At 40.4% G+C, this 16223-nt stretch overlaps 1 protein-coding gene across 3 annotated transcripts in view; it reads right to left on the reverse strand.

Moving 5' to 3' along the window:
* Positions 1-16223, reverse strand: part of LOC126194643 (ankyrin repeat and IBR domain-containing protein 1-like) — a 601659-nt gene that overhangs the window by 116641 nt on the left and 468795 nt on the right. For all 3 annotated transcript variants that reach the window (XM_049932817.1, XM_049932818.1, XM_049932819.1), the window contains one exon: positions 3465-3729. In XM_049932817.1, coding sequence (XP_049788774.1) covers positions 3465-3729 — 265 coding nt within the window. The remainder of the gene's footprint in view (positions 1-3464; positions 3730-16223) is intronic.

Raw genomic sequence — 16223 nt, forward strand, 5'->3', positions numbered from 1 at the left:
TTTGTGATGTGAGAATATTTGATTCCACATAATTCCACATAAGGAAAAAACACACTGGATGCAGTGAATAACTTTATTAAAAAGATAAGCAAACCACTGGATGAGAGGAGTAAAATTGCAGGTATCTTTTATGATCTCAAAAAAGCCTTTAACTCCATGAACCACAATTTGCTTATCTACAATTCAGAAAAATACGAGACTAAGGACAATGCTCTAAATTGGCTAACATCATACTTACACAACAGAAAACAAAGGGTAACTATCACCTCAGATGCAGTGAATTATTATTCTAAATGGAGTACAGTATCACAAGGTGTGCCTCAATGCTCCATTTTGGGACCAGTCCTGTCCTTTCCTACATAAATGACTTAATCATAAATATAAATTCCCCATTAGTTCTGTTTGCAAATGATGCTTGTGTTTTAATTGAATATGACAATGCAGAAAAAATTCCGAGCTCCATCATAAGCACACTGGATACCTTAGAAAACTGGTTCCAGTTAAAAGGATTGAAACTGAACATTGCAGAAACCCATACGGTATATTTCAAAACCAAACATTCAAAATGTCTGAAACTTAAAACACACCATAACAATCCATCTATGAAAGAAGTTCCTGCAGCAGGAGATCCTGGGTTCGGGTCCGGGTCATGGCACACATTTTCAACTGTCCCCGTTGATGTATATCAACGCCTGTATGCAGCTAAGGGTATTCATTTCATTGTATTGATTTAATTGTAATTTCATAAAAACAATTAGATACCAGAGAATTCAACAATGTAGGAAAAGGTAGATTGCTACTCACTCTGAAGCTAACATGGTAATTTGCAGACAGTTCATTGGAGCTGGCAGTCATATGTGCATGAGGTGTGCTTGCTTGTGTGAATGAATGCCATGTGTTTCTCTTTTTCTGACAAAGGTTGAGGCCCAAAACTTATGTCTAAGTGCCTTTTAATTAATGGTAATTAGCAGTCTGTCTTTTCCCACACTGTTGAATTCCTACCTGGAGTTTCCGTTGTTAGATACAAGAGAAATCATCTTAAAGATGGATGATATCATGCCAAAGAAAATACATTTCTGTTTTAGAGAATGAGTGAACAGACTATCCAACACACTTACTATGACATTCAGTGTGTGTTTGAGACTGGATCAGTGGTTATTTGTAAGACTCCCCATAAAAGTCTCCATCATGAGAACATTTGGAGTTGGCTGATTCCACACTATTTAACTCAGGAACAGTAAGCACAGAATTTGGTGTTCAGTAAACAAATGCTTGATAGGTTGAATTTTAACAGATTAAAACTGATTTTCAAAATTTAAACTGGTAACAGATAATTAATTTACCCATTTACCTTAGAGGTATGGCAATTACGCTTTTAGATCTTCTTATCCAATGAATTCAGCTATGACAGGCAAAGGGCTAGAATGATCTATCTTTGCTGAAAGTAAACATATTCGTAGGTTTACACTTTTCAAAGGTAGAGTTGCAAGCACTTACTGGTGTGTGGAGTATGTGTCTCCAAGTGTTTAGAAAACTGGAGAAGTGGCCAACAATGGGCCTGCATGGGATCTCCGTACACCATAAGACCAGTATTTCTTGAGAGCCAAACTCTCAAACATAAACTTTATAGTCCATATTTGGCTCTAAATCATTTTTTCTCTTCCACAACAGAAGGGAAATTATCTGACCGTAGTACATTGCACTCTCATGAGGAGAACACAGTAAATGTCATAACCCAATTTCCCTCAAACTTTGCTCAGTAGAAGCAGAGTCAAAACTAGCAAACATGAGTCTCACCTTATTTAAAAATAATCAACTGTTTTGCAAAATTGATGATCAATGTTTTCGATGTAATACAGATGCTTTCCAGGGTGTGCTAATCTAAGCCAAAATGGTATGGCAATTGCGCTTTTAGATCTTCTTATCCAATGAATTCATCTATGACAGGCAAAGGACTAGAATGATCTATCTTTGCTGAAAGTAAACATTATGGCCTCTCAGTTCTGTGCTCCATGTTCAAAATTCAATATTGTTTTTATTTTATTTTTTTAAATTGTACTTTCCCATATGCGTATAAGATTGCTACACAAATGTCTCTTATCAAGTTCAGAGTTACAAGGGCATTAAATTAATTGTAAAATTATAACTGTGTTTGACAATATGTGTCATATATTTGCTATTTAATATATATATATATATATAGAGTTATAGTTATAGTTAACATATATATATAGGTGTATGGTAAACGGCTCTGAGCACTATGGGACTCAATTCTGAGGTCATCAGTCCCCTAGAACTTAGAACTACTTAGACCTAACTAACCTAAGGACATCACTCACATCCATGCCCAAGGCAGGATTCGAACCTGCGACCGTAGCGGTCTCGCGGTTCCAGACTGTAGCGCCTAGAACCGCACGGCCACTCCAGCCAGCTTAGGTGTATGGTATTTTCTGGGGTTGCAAGCTTTTTAAATTCTCATATTCTTATGTTTCATTCTTATATAACTTCATATATTTATTTATATGTTTATTCATCAGGAAGATTTGATGCATTCCCTACAATGATATCACTTGTAGACATATTCAAAACATAGAAATTCTGAACACCACATGCATTGCGTGAAGGACGTTTTGCCACAGTAACATTTTCTTTAATGACTCTCACCCGAGAAATAAATGTCACTAACACTACTGAAGATTTCATGCTTTGGCAATAATTCCACAGCAAATCACAGATCATGGATCACTTTACAGAAAACTGGTGCTTGCAGGTGATGAACTACAGGAATTTCACCAAAAACATTTTTCAATAGTTTCCTCACTCATTTACTGCTTTTTAAAATTCATCTATCCAAGTAGACTAATAGAACAACATTAATTCAATATTTACTGGAAAACATTTGTGTAGTAATCTTCTATGGACGTGGATGGATAAATGAAAAATAAAAGTAATAATCCGGTTTTGATCATGGAGTGTGAAAGAGTGAAGCTGCAATGTTAGCCACTGCACCAACGCTTTGCTTGAAAAATTTATCTGCTAAAAGGCACATACAGTACCTTGAAAACTTTGACTGTCATTTTGTCAAAAATGGTCGAGTATCTACAGTTAAGTGGAGACGTGTTCACTTGTTATGACTCATCTTCCACTGAGCGAAGTTTCTGGGAAATTAAATTATGGCACTTGATGTGTTCTCATCAGAAAATGCGTACCTGCAACCCCTATTCCAATAACTACCAGTCCCCAAAGAACACATATCCTGCAACTTGCACTAAGTGGTGTGTGTTGATGCATAAAGTGTGCATAAAGTTTGAAGAAGGGCACTCTGAGAACAGGTGAAGGTAATTATTCTGAAAAGAAGAAGTTTGCATTACCTTCTCTAAACTTTCAAAATTACTCAGATAATAATAGCTACAAACTGAATGGAGCTTGAACTGATTTGGTAAGGAAACAGGACTGCAGTATACCTGATCTTGATGGCTCTCCAGTATCAGCTTCTTCACGCTGTCTCTTCTTGAACTCATCTTCAATCATCTGTAACCGTGACATTTCCAGGGCAATGACCAGATCAACATTGTAATCAGCTGGGCCATTCACCACAGTAGCAGTAGCCAAGTGAGAACAGCGCCAGCTGCAGTATGCATGCAGCTCTCCTGTGCGAGGGTTACGAGCACGAGGATGGGGGCAGCCTATTCGTTCACATTTGCCCAGCAATGTCACTGTTGGAGAATCCTGAAATTTGACAAAGTTCTTAATAAAACATACTGGTTCAGCAAAAAATTAGAAAACATAATTACTTCTATCCTTACATGCTCCCCCCCCCCACCCCCCCCCCTCTCTCTCTCTCTCTCTCTCTCTCTCTCTCTCTCTCTCTCTCTCTCTCTCTCTCTCTCTCTCCCTCTCTCTCTCACACACACACACACACACACACACACACACACACACACATATATATATATATAGATATATATACGCACACCAAGAAGTTCTTTGCCTGTGATAGAGACACTTGACTTTTGGTCAAATACTATGATTTTTGGAAAGTATAACACTTCACATGGAACACTGTGATGTTTCAGAGCCACACATTTAAACACTTGTTTATGGTATTGATAATATTAAATTATAAGCTGCAGAAAGCACTTCATTTTAAGAGGTTTAACCTCAATTAATATACAAGATGTTAGATTCATCATTAAAGGATTATTTCTTTATGTTTATGAGTGCTTAGAGCAATAAAAAATCTTTCAGACCATTGAGCTGCGGCACGATTCACAATACCATACTCATTGGTCATTGACTTTAAGATATGTAAACTTGGTGGCATTACAACAATTCCAATAAGTTGTGTTCACCACTTTATACACAAAGTTTTGTGTGTGACAGCTTTCTCCTCAAAGAGTACCGCATCAATTAATCATTAACGAAGATGAAATTCAAATGAATTTTGCTAAGACTGTTATTCTCTATTTAACACAATTCCAGTGAGGCTTTCCAATGGTTCATGTCAGTATGTGGTATGTGTATTCATCATTGCATGCTGGTAATGAAACAGAAATAAACATAGCAAGTGGCAAGTGTGAAAATGTATTAAAGAAATAAAAAATGATTCCGTCTGTAGGAAAAGTAATGGTTAAATGACAATATTAAGAAAAGGATAGATTGCTACTCACCATATAGAGGAGACATGAGCTGTAGACAGGCTCAACAAAAAGACTGCTAAACATGTGAGCTTATGGTGGAAAGGTTTTCTTTTTAAGTAGACATCACACACACTCATTCACACAAGCACAACTTACACACAGGTGACACTGCTTTGGCTACTGAGTCTCAGTGGTCTGAGACAATTGTCATTTGTGTGTGAGTTGTGCTTGTGTGAATGTGTGTTGTATACTTTAGAAGAAGGCCTTTTAGCCAAAAGCTGACATGTTTGGCAGTCTTTTTGTTGTGCCTGTCTGTGAGTCAACATCTGCTCTATATGGTAAGTAGCAATCTATCCTTTCCATAATATTATCATTATTCCTGCCTGGATTTTCCATTGATTAAAAGTAATAGTACTATTTCCTAAGATTCAATAGAATTGTCCCTATAGGGTACGTCCACAACTGCAGAACCATCACTGATGAGTATTCTGTTTCACTATTGGACAAACTGAAAGATATCATTCAGGCTTAAACTCAGCATCTTACAGTGGAGTCTTTTGTATGTAATGCTTGCCTTGAAACCTGAAACCTTCCAGTTTCTCATTCCATTTTGATTAGTCCATAGTTTGGGCACTACATCTTTTGTATTATTGCGATTCCTTTAGTTCCATTATTCATTATATTCTGATTAGCTTATTAGCAGATTTGGCTATTTTGTATTGATGGATTTTGAGCCCATGTGCCTGGATATAACAATGTTTGTATAAGCATTGCCCATGGGTAAGTCTATAGATGCAGAAACTCTAGAATACCAAGTAATAATTATTTTCTTGGAAAATTTGGTATGGAATATAACAACATAAAAAAAGGATGGTTGCTACTAACCTTATAGTGAAGATGCTGAATCACAGAAAGTCACAACAAAGACTGTCAAAAAGTTAGCCAACAAGGCCTTTGTCAAAATAGACAGCAAACACACACACACACACACACACACACACACACACACACAATGCAACTCACACACACGTCTGTGATAATGTGTGTGAGTTGCATTTGTGTGTGTGTGTGTGTGTGTATGCTAAGCCTTGCTGACCAAAAGCTAACTTTCGGACAGTCGCTTTGTTGTGACTTTCAGCAGCTCAGCGTCTCTGCTGTATGGTGAGTAGCAGCTATCCTTTTCATTACATTGTTATTTATTTTCATGGTTACATGAAAATGGTCACTTGACAATCGTTAAACAGAGAACTGTCAAAAACATTAAAGCAAAGAATAATCACGGAAACACAACTCAGCCAGTTGGTCAAAGAATATCTAAATCTCTTCACTTGTTGGAGCTCACCACACAGGGATCCCTCCCCCCACCACTTCGTCCCACCCCGAACAGTAGAGTATGACTCCCAGAAAGTGTGGGGATTTGTGTTGTACTCATTGACCTGCCCTTGTATAAGTGATAGGACCCTTGGGTTTCTCTTGTGGATTTGTTTGTCATGTTGGAGGCAGTGCTGTTGCTGGTTGTATGGCCTCCATGTCTGGTGAGGCAAAGTTGCCAGTATAGAACTCACATTCTCTCGCTGTTGCATAGGAATGTCTGTGGTGGCACATACGGTGTTTTACCTGCTCCCATGAAACCTGCAGGGACCAATCTTGTATGCTATTTGGACCGTATGCTCACTGCATTTTAATACTCAGAAAGGTCACAAATATGATGTAAAGGCATGCACGCAGTATCTGCCTGCAATGTCGTATGGGAACAAGTTGCAGTTTCTTTATGTATGAACCCTTTCCAAACCCCATGATGTTAGGGCTGGGTGCAGCCAGAAATTGAACCAATTCTTGAGAAAAAAATCAGCTTCCGTGTTCCCTGCCCCTTTTAATGTGCCTTATATCGGTAATAAATTGTCCAGTAAATTCCAGGTGGTGGAAGTGCCAAGGAGGAAAACCTTCTTTCAATTCTTAGGAATCAAACATGATTGGCTTATGACTGGGGTAGATCATACACGGCCAAGTGTCAACATAAGAACACAAGTGTCATATGGCTTCATGAATGGCCAGTAATTTCCAGTCATGTGCACTTCACTTAGTCTGTGCTTCTGACAGAGTTCAGGAGAAAAACCCTACAGACTTGCAATCACCCTCCACATTTTGATGGAGTGCAGTACCAGTAGCCATTTGGCTGGTATCTACAACAGTTGCCAATAACTCATTATGAACTAACTGGGTGAGTCAACAATACAGTTCTTTGAAACTATCTCTTATCTTGTTGAAGGCTTGCCACATGGTGAGTGTTCATGGTAGGCACTGTTTGCCTGTAGTGTTGTTACCTACTAGTGCATTATAGTGTTATTACCTGCTAGTGCATCATAGTGTTGCTACTTGATGATTACAAGGTAGATATAACTTGCTTGCCCCACTATCAAGTGCACCTTGTCAGCGACTGACAGTACAGAACTAAAGTTGTCTATCCCACAAGTGACTACTGCCATTTTCACTAACATTCATGACAGTGGCAGATGCATAAGCCACACATGCCAAAGTCTCTCATCTGACGTTGCTGCCCCTTCCACAAAATGCAGCAGATGTCCTGTCACCAACAAATTCAAACTGTAGGACCCACTGCATCTGTTGGTATAAATATATGCCCATGTGATGGACCAACATGTCCCGCAAGTGTCGATACTGATCATGTGTAGAAGGCATCAAAATGATGTCTTGACAAGGCATGAATGAAGGGCTTATTTCAATAGTGGCACAAGTCCACCCCCCTCATTCCGAGACACAGAGTCCCAAAGCCAAAAGAGCGCTGAAAAATCCGCAGTTGAGACACCAGAAATATTCAAGTATATATACTTGAATATCCCGGCATCCCAACTGCAAACCCTTCAGTGCTCCCCCAACTCTAGGGGGTCTCTACTGCTCAAGTGTCCATGCTATTAACTGCCACTGCAAACTTTGTATAGTTATTAGTGATGTCATTCTGAGTAAATGCTAACTCTAACGTAGCAAAACATAGTTCTGGTTTCTCCCACAGAAAATTTGGCATTTATGTTTTCATCGTCAGATTGGCACACTTGTTAGATTCCACAGTTCCTTTGTCTGCCATATTTACTGCATGTCGATGCAGCTTCCCGTCATTATGTATTGTGTTTTGCTTTTGCATGTCCCTATACTGTCTCTCTATCTCTTCTCGCACAAGTGAACATTGTTCTTCCAACCAGTCTTGTTCAGTCTCATAACACAAAGTTGCCGTCTCACTCTGTGTGGATGGATATGTGTGTGTGTGTGCGGGTGTATACCCGTCCTTTTTCCCCCCTAAGGTAAGTCTTTCCGCTCCCGGGAGTGGAATGACTCCTTACACTCTCCCTTAAAACCCACATCCTTTCGTCTTTCCCTCTCCTTCCCTCTTTCCTGATGAGGCAACAGTTTGTTGCGAAAGCTTGAATTTTGTGTGTATGTTTGTGTGTCTATCGACCTGCCAGCGCTTTCGTTTGGTAAGTCACATCATCTTTGTTTTTAGATATATTTTTCCCACGTGGAATGTTTCCCTGTATTATATATAGATGTCCTTGCAGAGAAGTAATGTAATACCACAGTAACATTTTCTCTTCCTCATCAGCAAGAACTAATGTCCTCCACAGTAGTTAACATGGCTGATCTACTGTTTTCTCAGATTCACCCTGATCCTACTGAGAAGTGTCCTATGTTAAAAAAAAGTAACAAATTTGCATGCCATACATACTCTGCTGCCTGAGTAGCTGTTTCCCTTATACAGTGGTTGCCTGGCCTACTTAAGATGGCCTACAATTCTTCACATAACAGCAGAGACCATGAAGTCCACAGCAGAAACGTCTGAGCTTCTGGTTCAAGCCTTCCATTCAGCTTCAAACCACAGAACCACTGTTCATTCTGAGTATGATGCTGTAAATCATACTTCACACACACACACACACACACACACACACACACACACAGACAGACAGAACAGGCACTGGAGGAGGCTCTTCCACACCAAGGATGAGATTCCAGTGCTTGTCTGGACATGGTAGGAAAATCTTGTACAGGCACAACACTGAGTGAAGTCTCAGCAACATTTGGAAGTGGCCAGTACCCATATTCACCTTCTGTCAAAAGGCACACTGACCCAGCAACATCTATCACTCACTCTCAGGTGGGACAAACAAGCGAGATCATGCACATTGGAATGTGCATCAGAGCTGCTACAGCTTTTGCCACAGGTGCACCAACATCACTGCTGCCTAGGACAGCAGCTTCAAGTCTGCTTATGGCAGTGAAAGTAGCTAATAGCTGTTTCCACACAACAGCCAGTTACCCTTGCATTCAAGTGCAGCAAATGCAGTTGCTATCCATTTCCTACTAAGTCAAACTACATGATTACTTGAAAGAATGAACTAATCAAAGTAAGTAAAGGCTAACTGAGAAACTAGCAGCAGACTGCAACAGTGAGTGGTCAAAATGCACCACTGTTGCACTCTAAGAGGCTTGAATGTACACTACTAAAAATTATGACCCACTCAGAATAAAATGAAGAAAATAAAAACTAGTTCAAGTCTCATTTAGATGGCAGTTAAATTGATATTGCTAAATAATGCTGCTAATCACATTCACAAAAGTCAGAGTGCAAATTACTGTGATAGCACCAACTTACAAAACACTACAGCACTGCGTATTGGATTATAACCAAATGTGAGTACTGACTTGCTACTCTACCATGCTCAAAATATGAGACAATTACACTGCAGGTGGCATACATCTACACTACTAAAATTACAACGTACCCACAATAAGAACAAGAGAATAAAAACTGACTTTGTTGTCTTTTATACAGTATTAAAGAGATACCACTAAATGGATTCATAAAATTGAAAGCAGAATAATTGGCTTTCAACTGATACATGTAGTCATAAAAACTGATAAGTTCACTCATAATGAGTGAAATCTTCTAACACAGGTGGTAACTTCTTTCAGTTCTAAATTATTCATTTCTGTCTTGAGAGAGATGTCAGAGGTGGATCAATAGTCATGCATGTTATTGGGCTATCACTGAGAATTAATCAAATATTGGTGCAATACAGTAGTGCCAATGAATAACAAACACCCAATAAAATACATGAATAAGGAAAAAGACAGCAGTTGATGACATGATAATGGCTGTTATGAAACAGAAATGAAGAAAGGCTGACCATGTAGCAAGACAGATTGCTGGAAGATGAACCAAGGCAATTCTGTATTAGAGTCCTTGTTATAAAAGAAGACTTAGAGGATGACAAAGTGAAAGATGGACTGATGACATTAAAAAAAAACAATCAGGATAAACTTGGATGTGAAAAGTTGTAGATTGTAATGTATGGCGAAGTCCATAAGATGTCTGTATCCAGCATTGGATGATAAATGACTGATGATGACCAAATTGTTTTTTTCTTACACTACAACAACATGAAAATTATAATGAGAAACTGTAAATAATTCTAAATAAGGAAATTCTTTTGACTGTACTAATTTCATGCAGTGTACTAAATATGTAGTATCTCTAGTTCATTAGCTATATGAGCAAGCTAAAGTAGCCTATATACATGAAGGAGTGTCTGCTCTTAATGCCATGTTTTTAGTATTGTAATTTGAAGTGGACAAGCATTCTCTACATTGAGACACTAAACAGTCAGGTGATCATATGAAAATTGAAAGAGAAAGAGCATAACAGACTGAAAATTTAAGTCACAACTTGCTCATAATAATAATCTGTATCTCTACATTGCCAATCTTCAAGGAACACTAACAAGTCAATACATTTCAGGAATCCCTGAAATATATTGTGGTTTGCATAGAAACACACTGGTGTGCAAAACTTAAGGATGAAATTAAATTTTGCATAATGTGTCACTGCCACAAAACACAAAACTTGGACCACAGTTACAAAGAATTTCTAAAGTACATTACAGAAGGTAACTGAAAGAACAGAAATGATGCTTTTCATTCAAAGACAATAATTACACTGAATTCACCATGATTTATGATGGTCCTCTTGCTGATACAAAGGGCAAGACATGTTACTTAAAAGGATATGTGATAAGCAAGGATGGCAGTGCATGCTCTGCAATATGATCTTGTGCTGGCCCTAAGGTTAGAAAGGAGTTCTTGTGGTAGAGTGATCCATTCCTCCACCAGCATGACTGATAACAGCTGGATGGTTGTTATTGCTGCGACTGCTGCTGCTGCATGTATATGTGGTGCAAAACATTTCCAACACACATCCCATATGTGCTCTATGAGACTGAACTCGAGGGGGGAGGGGGGGACGGTGTGGGCAGGTCAGACTCTTCGCCAAATATACTCTCATTCCAAAAGAACCTCTCCACCTCTGTTGTTCAATGTGGCTGTGCATTGTCATCAATTAAAGTGTAGTCAGGGCTGTATGCATCCATGAAAAGACACACATAGGGAAGGAGCACAGCGTCACAGTAACATCAACTGGTGAGTGTCGTGTTCAGATGTCTGTAAGTCAGTATGCCCATGCAACATTATGCATCCCTGCACCACCTGGTTGACCAAACCAATCATGTTTGACAATGTTTAGGAGGCACTACATGTTCATGTGAGGGTACATCCAGACTGAATCTGCTCTCATCCAAGAAGAGCACGAAACAGCACACCTCATTGGTGCCGTCCTTATGCTCTTGATATCATCACAAATAGTGATACTTACATGTGGCTGTCAACAGAACACAATGTACTAGTCACCAGGCAAGGAGACAGCTGCATGCAGTTGCTGTGCATCTGTGGGTATGCAACTGTGTGCCTTGCTGCCTTGTTAAACATGGTTATTGCACCCCCTGACTGACATGTATCCCTTCTTGCCTGTAGCATAATGTAGCCCTGTGATTTGAAATGCTGCCCCTGCAAGTGAAAAAATGCTTTGAGCAATACCAAAATTGTGGGCTGCACTTCTCACACTGGGTCCTCCTTCCCATTTTCCAATGATTCTTCCCCAGGTGCAGTCATCCAAATATTGTCTCCGGGCCATATTGTAATGAAGAACACCATCACAGTGCATTTTAACTGCTTACTGGTTGACACACACTGGCTTTTCCCATTCCTTCAATTGCTTCATGTTGTGAGGACAGCCCCATTTGGAACTATAGTCATGCTAATCTCATATCATGTGACGTCAAGCTTTCTGTGTATGACTGAGAGACCTTTGGCAACACGCTCTAACACTTTCATTCATTTTCACCATGTTGTTAATATGTTATTTTACATTATCCATCTTGTCCCTGAGTTCTGAAGAGCAGTGAACATAAATGGTGCATAACATTGTTATTTGAATAAGTCGTGTTACAACTGTAGACTTCAAACCAGGATACAGATTACCTGACTCTTTTTCAAGAAGTTCCTTGCGGAGTGGGGGAGTGGCCATGTACGTAAAAAACAGTATCCTGTTTGAGTCTATAGACATATCACGGCACTGCACTGAACAGCTATTTGAATGTTGTGCAGGGACAGTTGAATTTAATGAGACTAAACCTCTAATTGCTGTTGTTTATAGGTCCCCTAACTGACTTCAGAGCCTTTCTGCTCAAGCTAGAGAGGGTTCTTGGTTCACTTTATGCTAAGTAACAAAAATCAGTTATACATGGTGACTTCAGTATTAATTTTGTATTTGATTGTGCAAGAAAAAGGATGTTGATAGATCTCCTAAACTCATATGATCTAATGCAGACTGTATTTTTTCTAACTAGGGTGCAGGGAAACAGTAGCACAGCCACAGACAATATTTTTATTCATTCTTCATTACTAGATGGCCATTCTGTTGGTAAAAGGGCGAATGGCCTTTCAGACCATGATGCACAAATTTTAACTCTAAAAGGCTTTTGTGCTCAAACAAATGTCACATATAATTACAAAATATGTAGGAAAGTTAATCCAATGGAAATAGAGAATTTTTTAAACCTCTTCACGGAACAAGTGTGGCAGGACGTCCATAGTGCCAATAACATAGATGACAAATATAGTGCTTTCCTTAATACATTTCTCATGTTCTTTGAGACTTTGAGAGTTGCTTCCCATTAGAACAGGGTACTAGCAGTAAAAGGCAGCCTGGGTGGCTGAATAGTGTAGAACAAAGTGGGAATTATATCAAAAGTCACAATCAACTTACAGTAGCCCATTACAAACAGTATTTTAAGGTGCTTAAACGTGTTGTTAATAAGGCAAAGAGTATGTGGTATGCAAATAGAATAGCTAATTCACAAGACAAAATTAAAACCAGATGGTCAGTTGTGAAGTAAGTGTCTCATCAGCAGCACAAGATCAACAGTATAGAGTCAGTTTGTAGTAAAAATATTTCGGTTACCGATAAGTCAGATATATGTACAGTACTTAACAATCATTTTTGAGCATTGTTGGTGAATTAAATAAAAGTTTAGTTTCTGCAGGGAATCATATAACACTCTTGGAAAATGCCTTTCCAAGACTGATGTCTGGAATACTCCTCTGTGATACTGACAAGGGGGAGACTGAGTCAATGATTATTGGATATGATGGAGTGCATAGCAAAATACTGTGCTGCACACGTTAGCCCTGTGCTTAGCCACATTTGTAATTTTTCCTTTAAGAATGGTCAGTTTCCTGAATGATTAAAGTACTCAGTAGTAAAGCCGTTTTATAAAAAGGGATAATGTAGACAATTTAGGCCTATTTCTATGCCATCAGTGTTTGCAAAAGTTATTGAAAATTCTGCGTATGTAAGGACAATTGATCGTTTTACATCACATAATTTGCTATCAAATGTACAGTTCTGCAGCATCATCCGCAAAAAGCTGCATGGAACTTCCGACACTATCTACTAGGTCATTTATATATATTGTGAAAAGCAATGGTCCCATAACACTCCCCTGTGGCACGCCAGAGGTTATTTTAACGTCTGTAGATGTCTCTCCATTGATAACAACATGCTGTGTTCTGTTTGCTAAAAACTCTTCAATCCAGCCACACAGCTGGTCTGATATTCCGTAGGCTCTTACTTTGTTTATCAGGCGACAGTGCGGAACTGTATCGAACGCCTTCCGGAAGTCAAGAAAAATAGCATCTACCTGGGAGCCTGTATCTAATATTTTCTGGGTCTCATGAACAAATAACGTGAGTTGGGTCTCACACGATCGCTGTTTCCGGAATCCATGTTGATTCCTACATAGTAGATTCTGGGTTTCCAAAAACGACATGATACTCGAGCAGCTTTAGAAGTCTCTAACAACTGAAAATGCTATATTATCTTTTCTCTGTGAGGCACTGAATGGATTAAACAAAAGATTTGAATGCTAGGCATATTTTTTATTTAACTAAGGCGTTTGATTGTGTTGATCACAAGATACTGCTCCAGAAGATGGCCCATTACAGAATACAGGGAGCAGCTCACAATGGGTTCACCTCTTACTTTAACAACAGACAGCAAAAGGTCATTATTTGCAGTGTTGAGAATGGCTGCTATGTGGGGTACGATCAAATGAAGGGGTGCACCAGGGATCAGTGTTGGGGCCACTCCTGTTCCTTATTTATATAAATGATATGCCCTCTAGTATTATGGGTAATTCTAAAATACTTCTGTTTGCTGGTGACACTAGCTTCGTAGTAAAGGATGTTGTGTGCAGTGTTCACTCCATTTAAAACAGTGCAGCTCATGACATGAGTTCATGGCTTGTAGAAAATAAACTAATGCTAAATCACAGTAAGACTCAATTTTTACAGTTTCTAACACACAATTTAAAAAAAACAACATTATAATTTCGCAGGATGGGCATATGATTAGTGAAACTGAACAGTTCAAATTTCTAGGTGTTCATGTAGATACTAAACTGTTGTGAAAAGCTCACATTCAGGATCTTGTTCAAAGACTTAATGCTACCATTTTTCCTATTCAAATGGTATCTGAAGCAAGTGATAGTTCGACACAAAAATTAATCCACTTTGCTTATTTTTATTTGCTTATGTCATGTGGTATTGTACACTCCTGGAAATGGAAAAAAGAACACATTGACACCGGTGTGTCAGACCCACCATACTTGCTCCGGACACTGCGAGAGGGCTGTACAAGCAATGATCACACGCACGGCACAGCAGACACACCAGGAACCGCGGTGTTGGCCGTCGAATGGCGCTAGCTGCGCAGCATTTGTGCACCGCCGCCGTCAGTGTCAGCCAGTTTGCTGTGGCATACGGAGCTCCATCGCAGTCTTTAACACTGGTAGCATGCCGCGACAGCGTGGACGTGAACCGTATGTGCAGTTGACGGACTTTGAGCGAGGGCGTATAGTGGGCATGCGGGAGGCCGGGTGGACGTACCGCCGAATTGCTCAACACGTGGGGCGTGAAGTCTCCACAGTACATCGATGTTGTCGCCAGTGGTCGGCGGAAGGTGCACGTGCCCGTCGACCTGGGACCGGACCGCAGCGACGCACGGATGCACGCCAAGACCGTAGGATCCTACGCAGTGCCGTAGGGGACCGCACCGCCACTTCCCAGCAAATTAGGGACACTGTTGCTCCTGGGGTATCGGCGAGGACCATTCGCAACCGTCTCCATGAAGCTGGGCTATGGTCCCGCACACCGTTAGGCCGTCTTCCGCTCACGCCCCAACATCGTGCAGCCCGCCTCCAGTGGTGTCGCGACAGGCGTGAATGGAGGGACGAATGGAGACGTGTCGTCTTCAGCGATGAGAGTCGCTTCTGCCTTGGTGCCAATGATGGTCGTATGCGTGTTTGGCGCCGTGCAGGTGAGCGCCACAATCAGGACTGCATACAACCGAGGCACACAGGGCCAACACCCGGCATCATGGTGTGGGGAACGATCTCCTACACTGGCCGTACACCACTGGTGATCGTCGAGGGGACACTGAATAGTGCACGGTACATCCAAACCGTCATCGAACCCATCGTTCTACCATTCCTAGACCGGCAAGGGAACTTGCTGTTCCAACAGGACAATGCACGTCCGCATGTATCCCGTGCCACCCAACGTGCTCTAGAACGTGTAAGTCAACTACCCTGGCCAGCAAGATCTCCGGATCTGTCCCCCATTGAGCATGTTTGGGACTGGATGAAGCGTCGTCTCACGCGGTCTGCACGTCCAGCACGAACGCTGGTCCAACTGAGGCACCAGGTGGAAATGGCATGGCAAGCCGTTCCACAGGACTACATCCAGCATCTCTACGATCGTCTCCATGGGAGAATAGCAGCCTGCATTGCTGCGAAAGGTGGATATACACTGTACTAGTGCCGACATTGTGCATGCTGTGTTGCCTGTGTCTATGTGCCTGTGGTTCTGTCAGTGTGATCATGTGATGTATCTGACCCCAGGAATGTGTCAATAAAGTTTCCCCTTCCTGGGACAATGAATTCACGGTGTTCTTATTTCAATTCCCAGGAGTGTATTTTGGGGTAATTCTTTCCAATCTAAAAGGATATTTTTGGCTCAGAAACGGGCAGTTGTTGATTGCTTTTATATAAACTTATGGTTTGACTTTTTTTGCTTTCATAAACATTTTATTTTTATCTGTTATTACTTTTATGATGT

This window comes from Schistocerca nitens, chromosome 7, assembly GCF_023898315.1.
Source record: "Schistocerca nitens isolate TAMUIC-IGC-003100 chromosome 7, iqSchNite1.1, whole genome shotgun sequence".
NCBI classification, from domain to species: Eukaryota; Metazoa; Arthropoda; class Insecta; order Orthoptera; family Acrididae; genus Schistocerca; species Schistocerca nitens.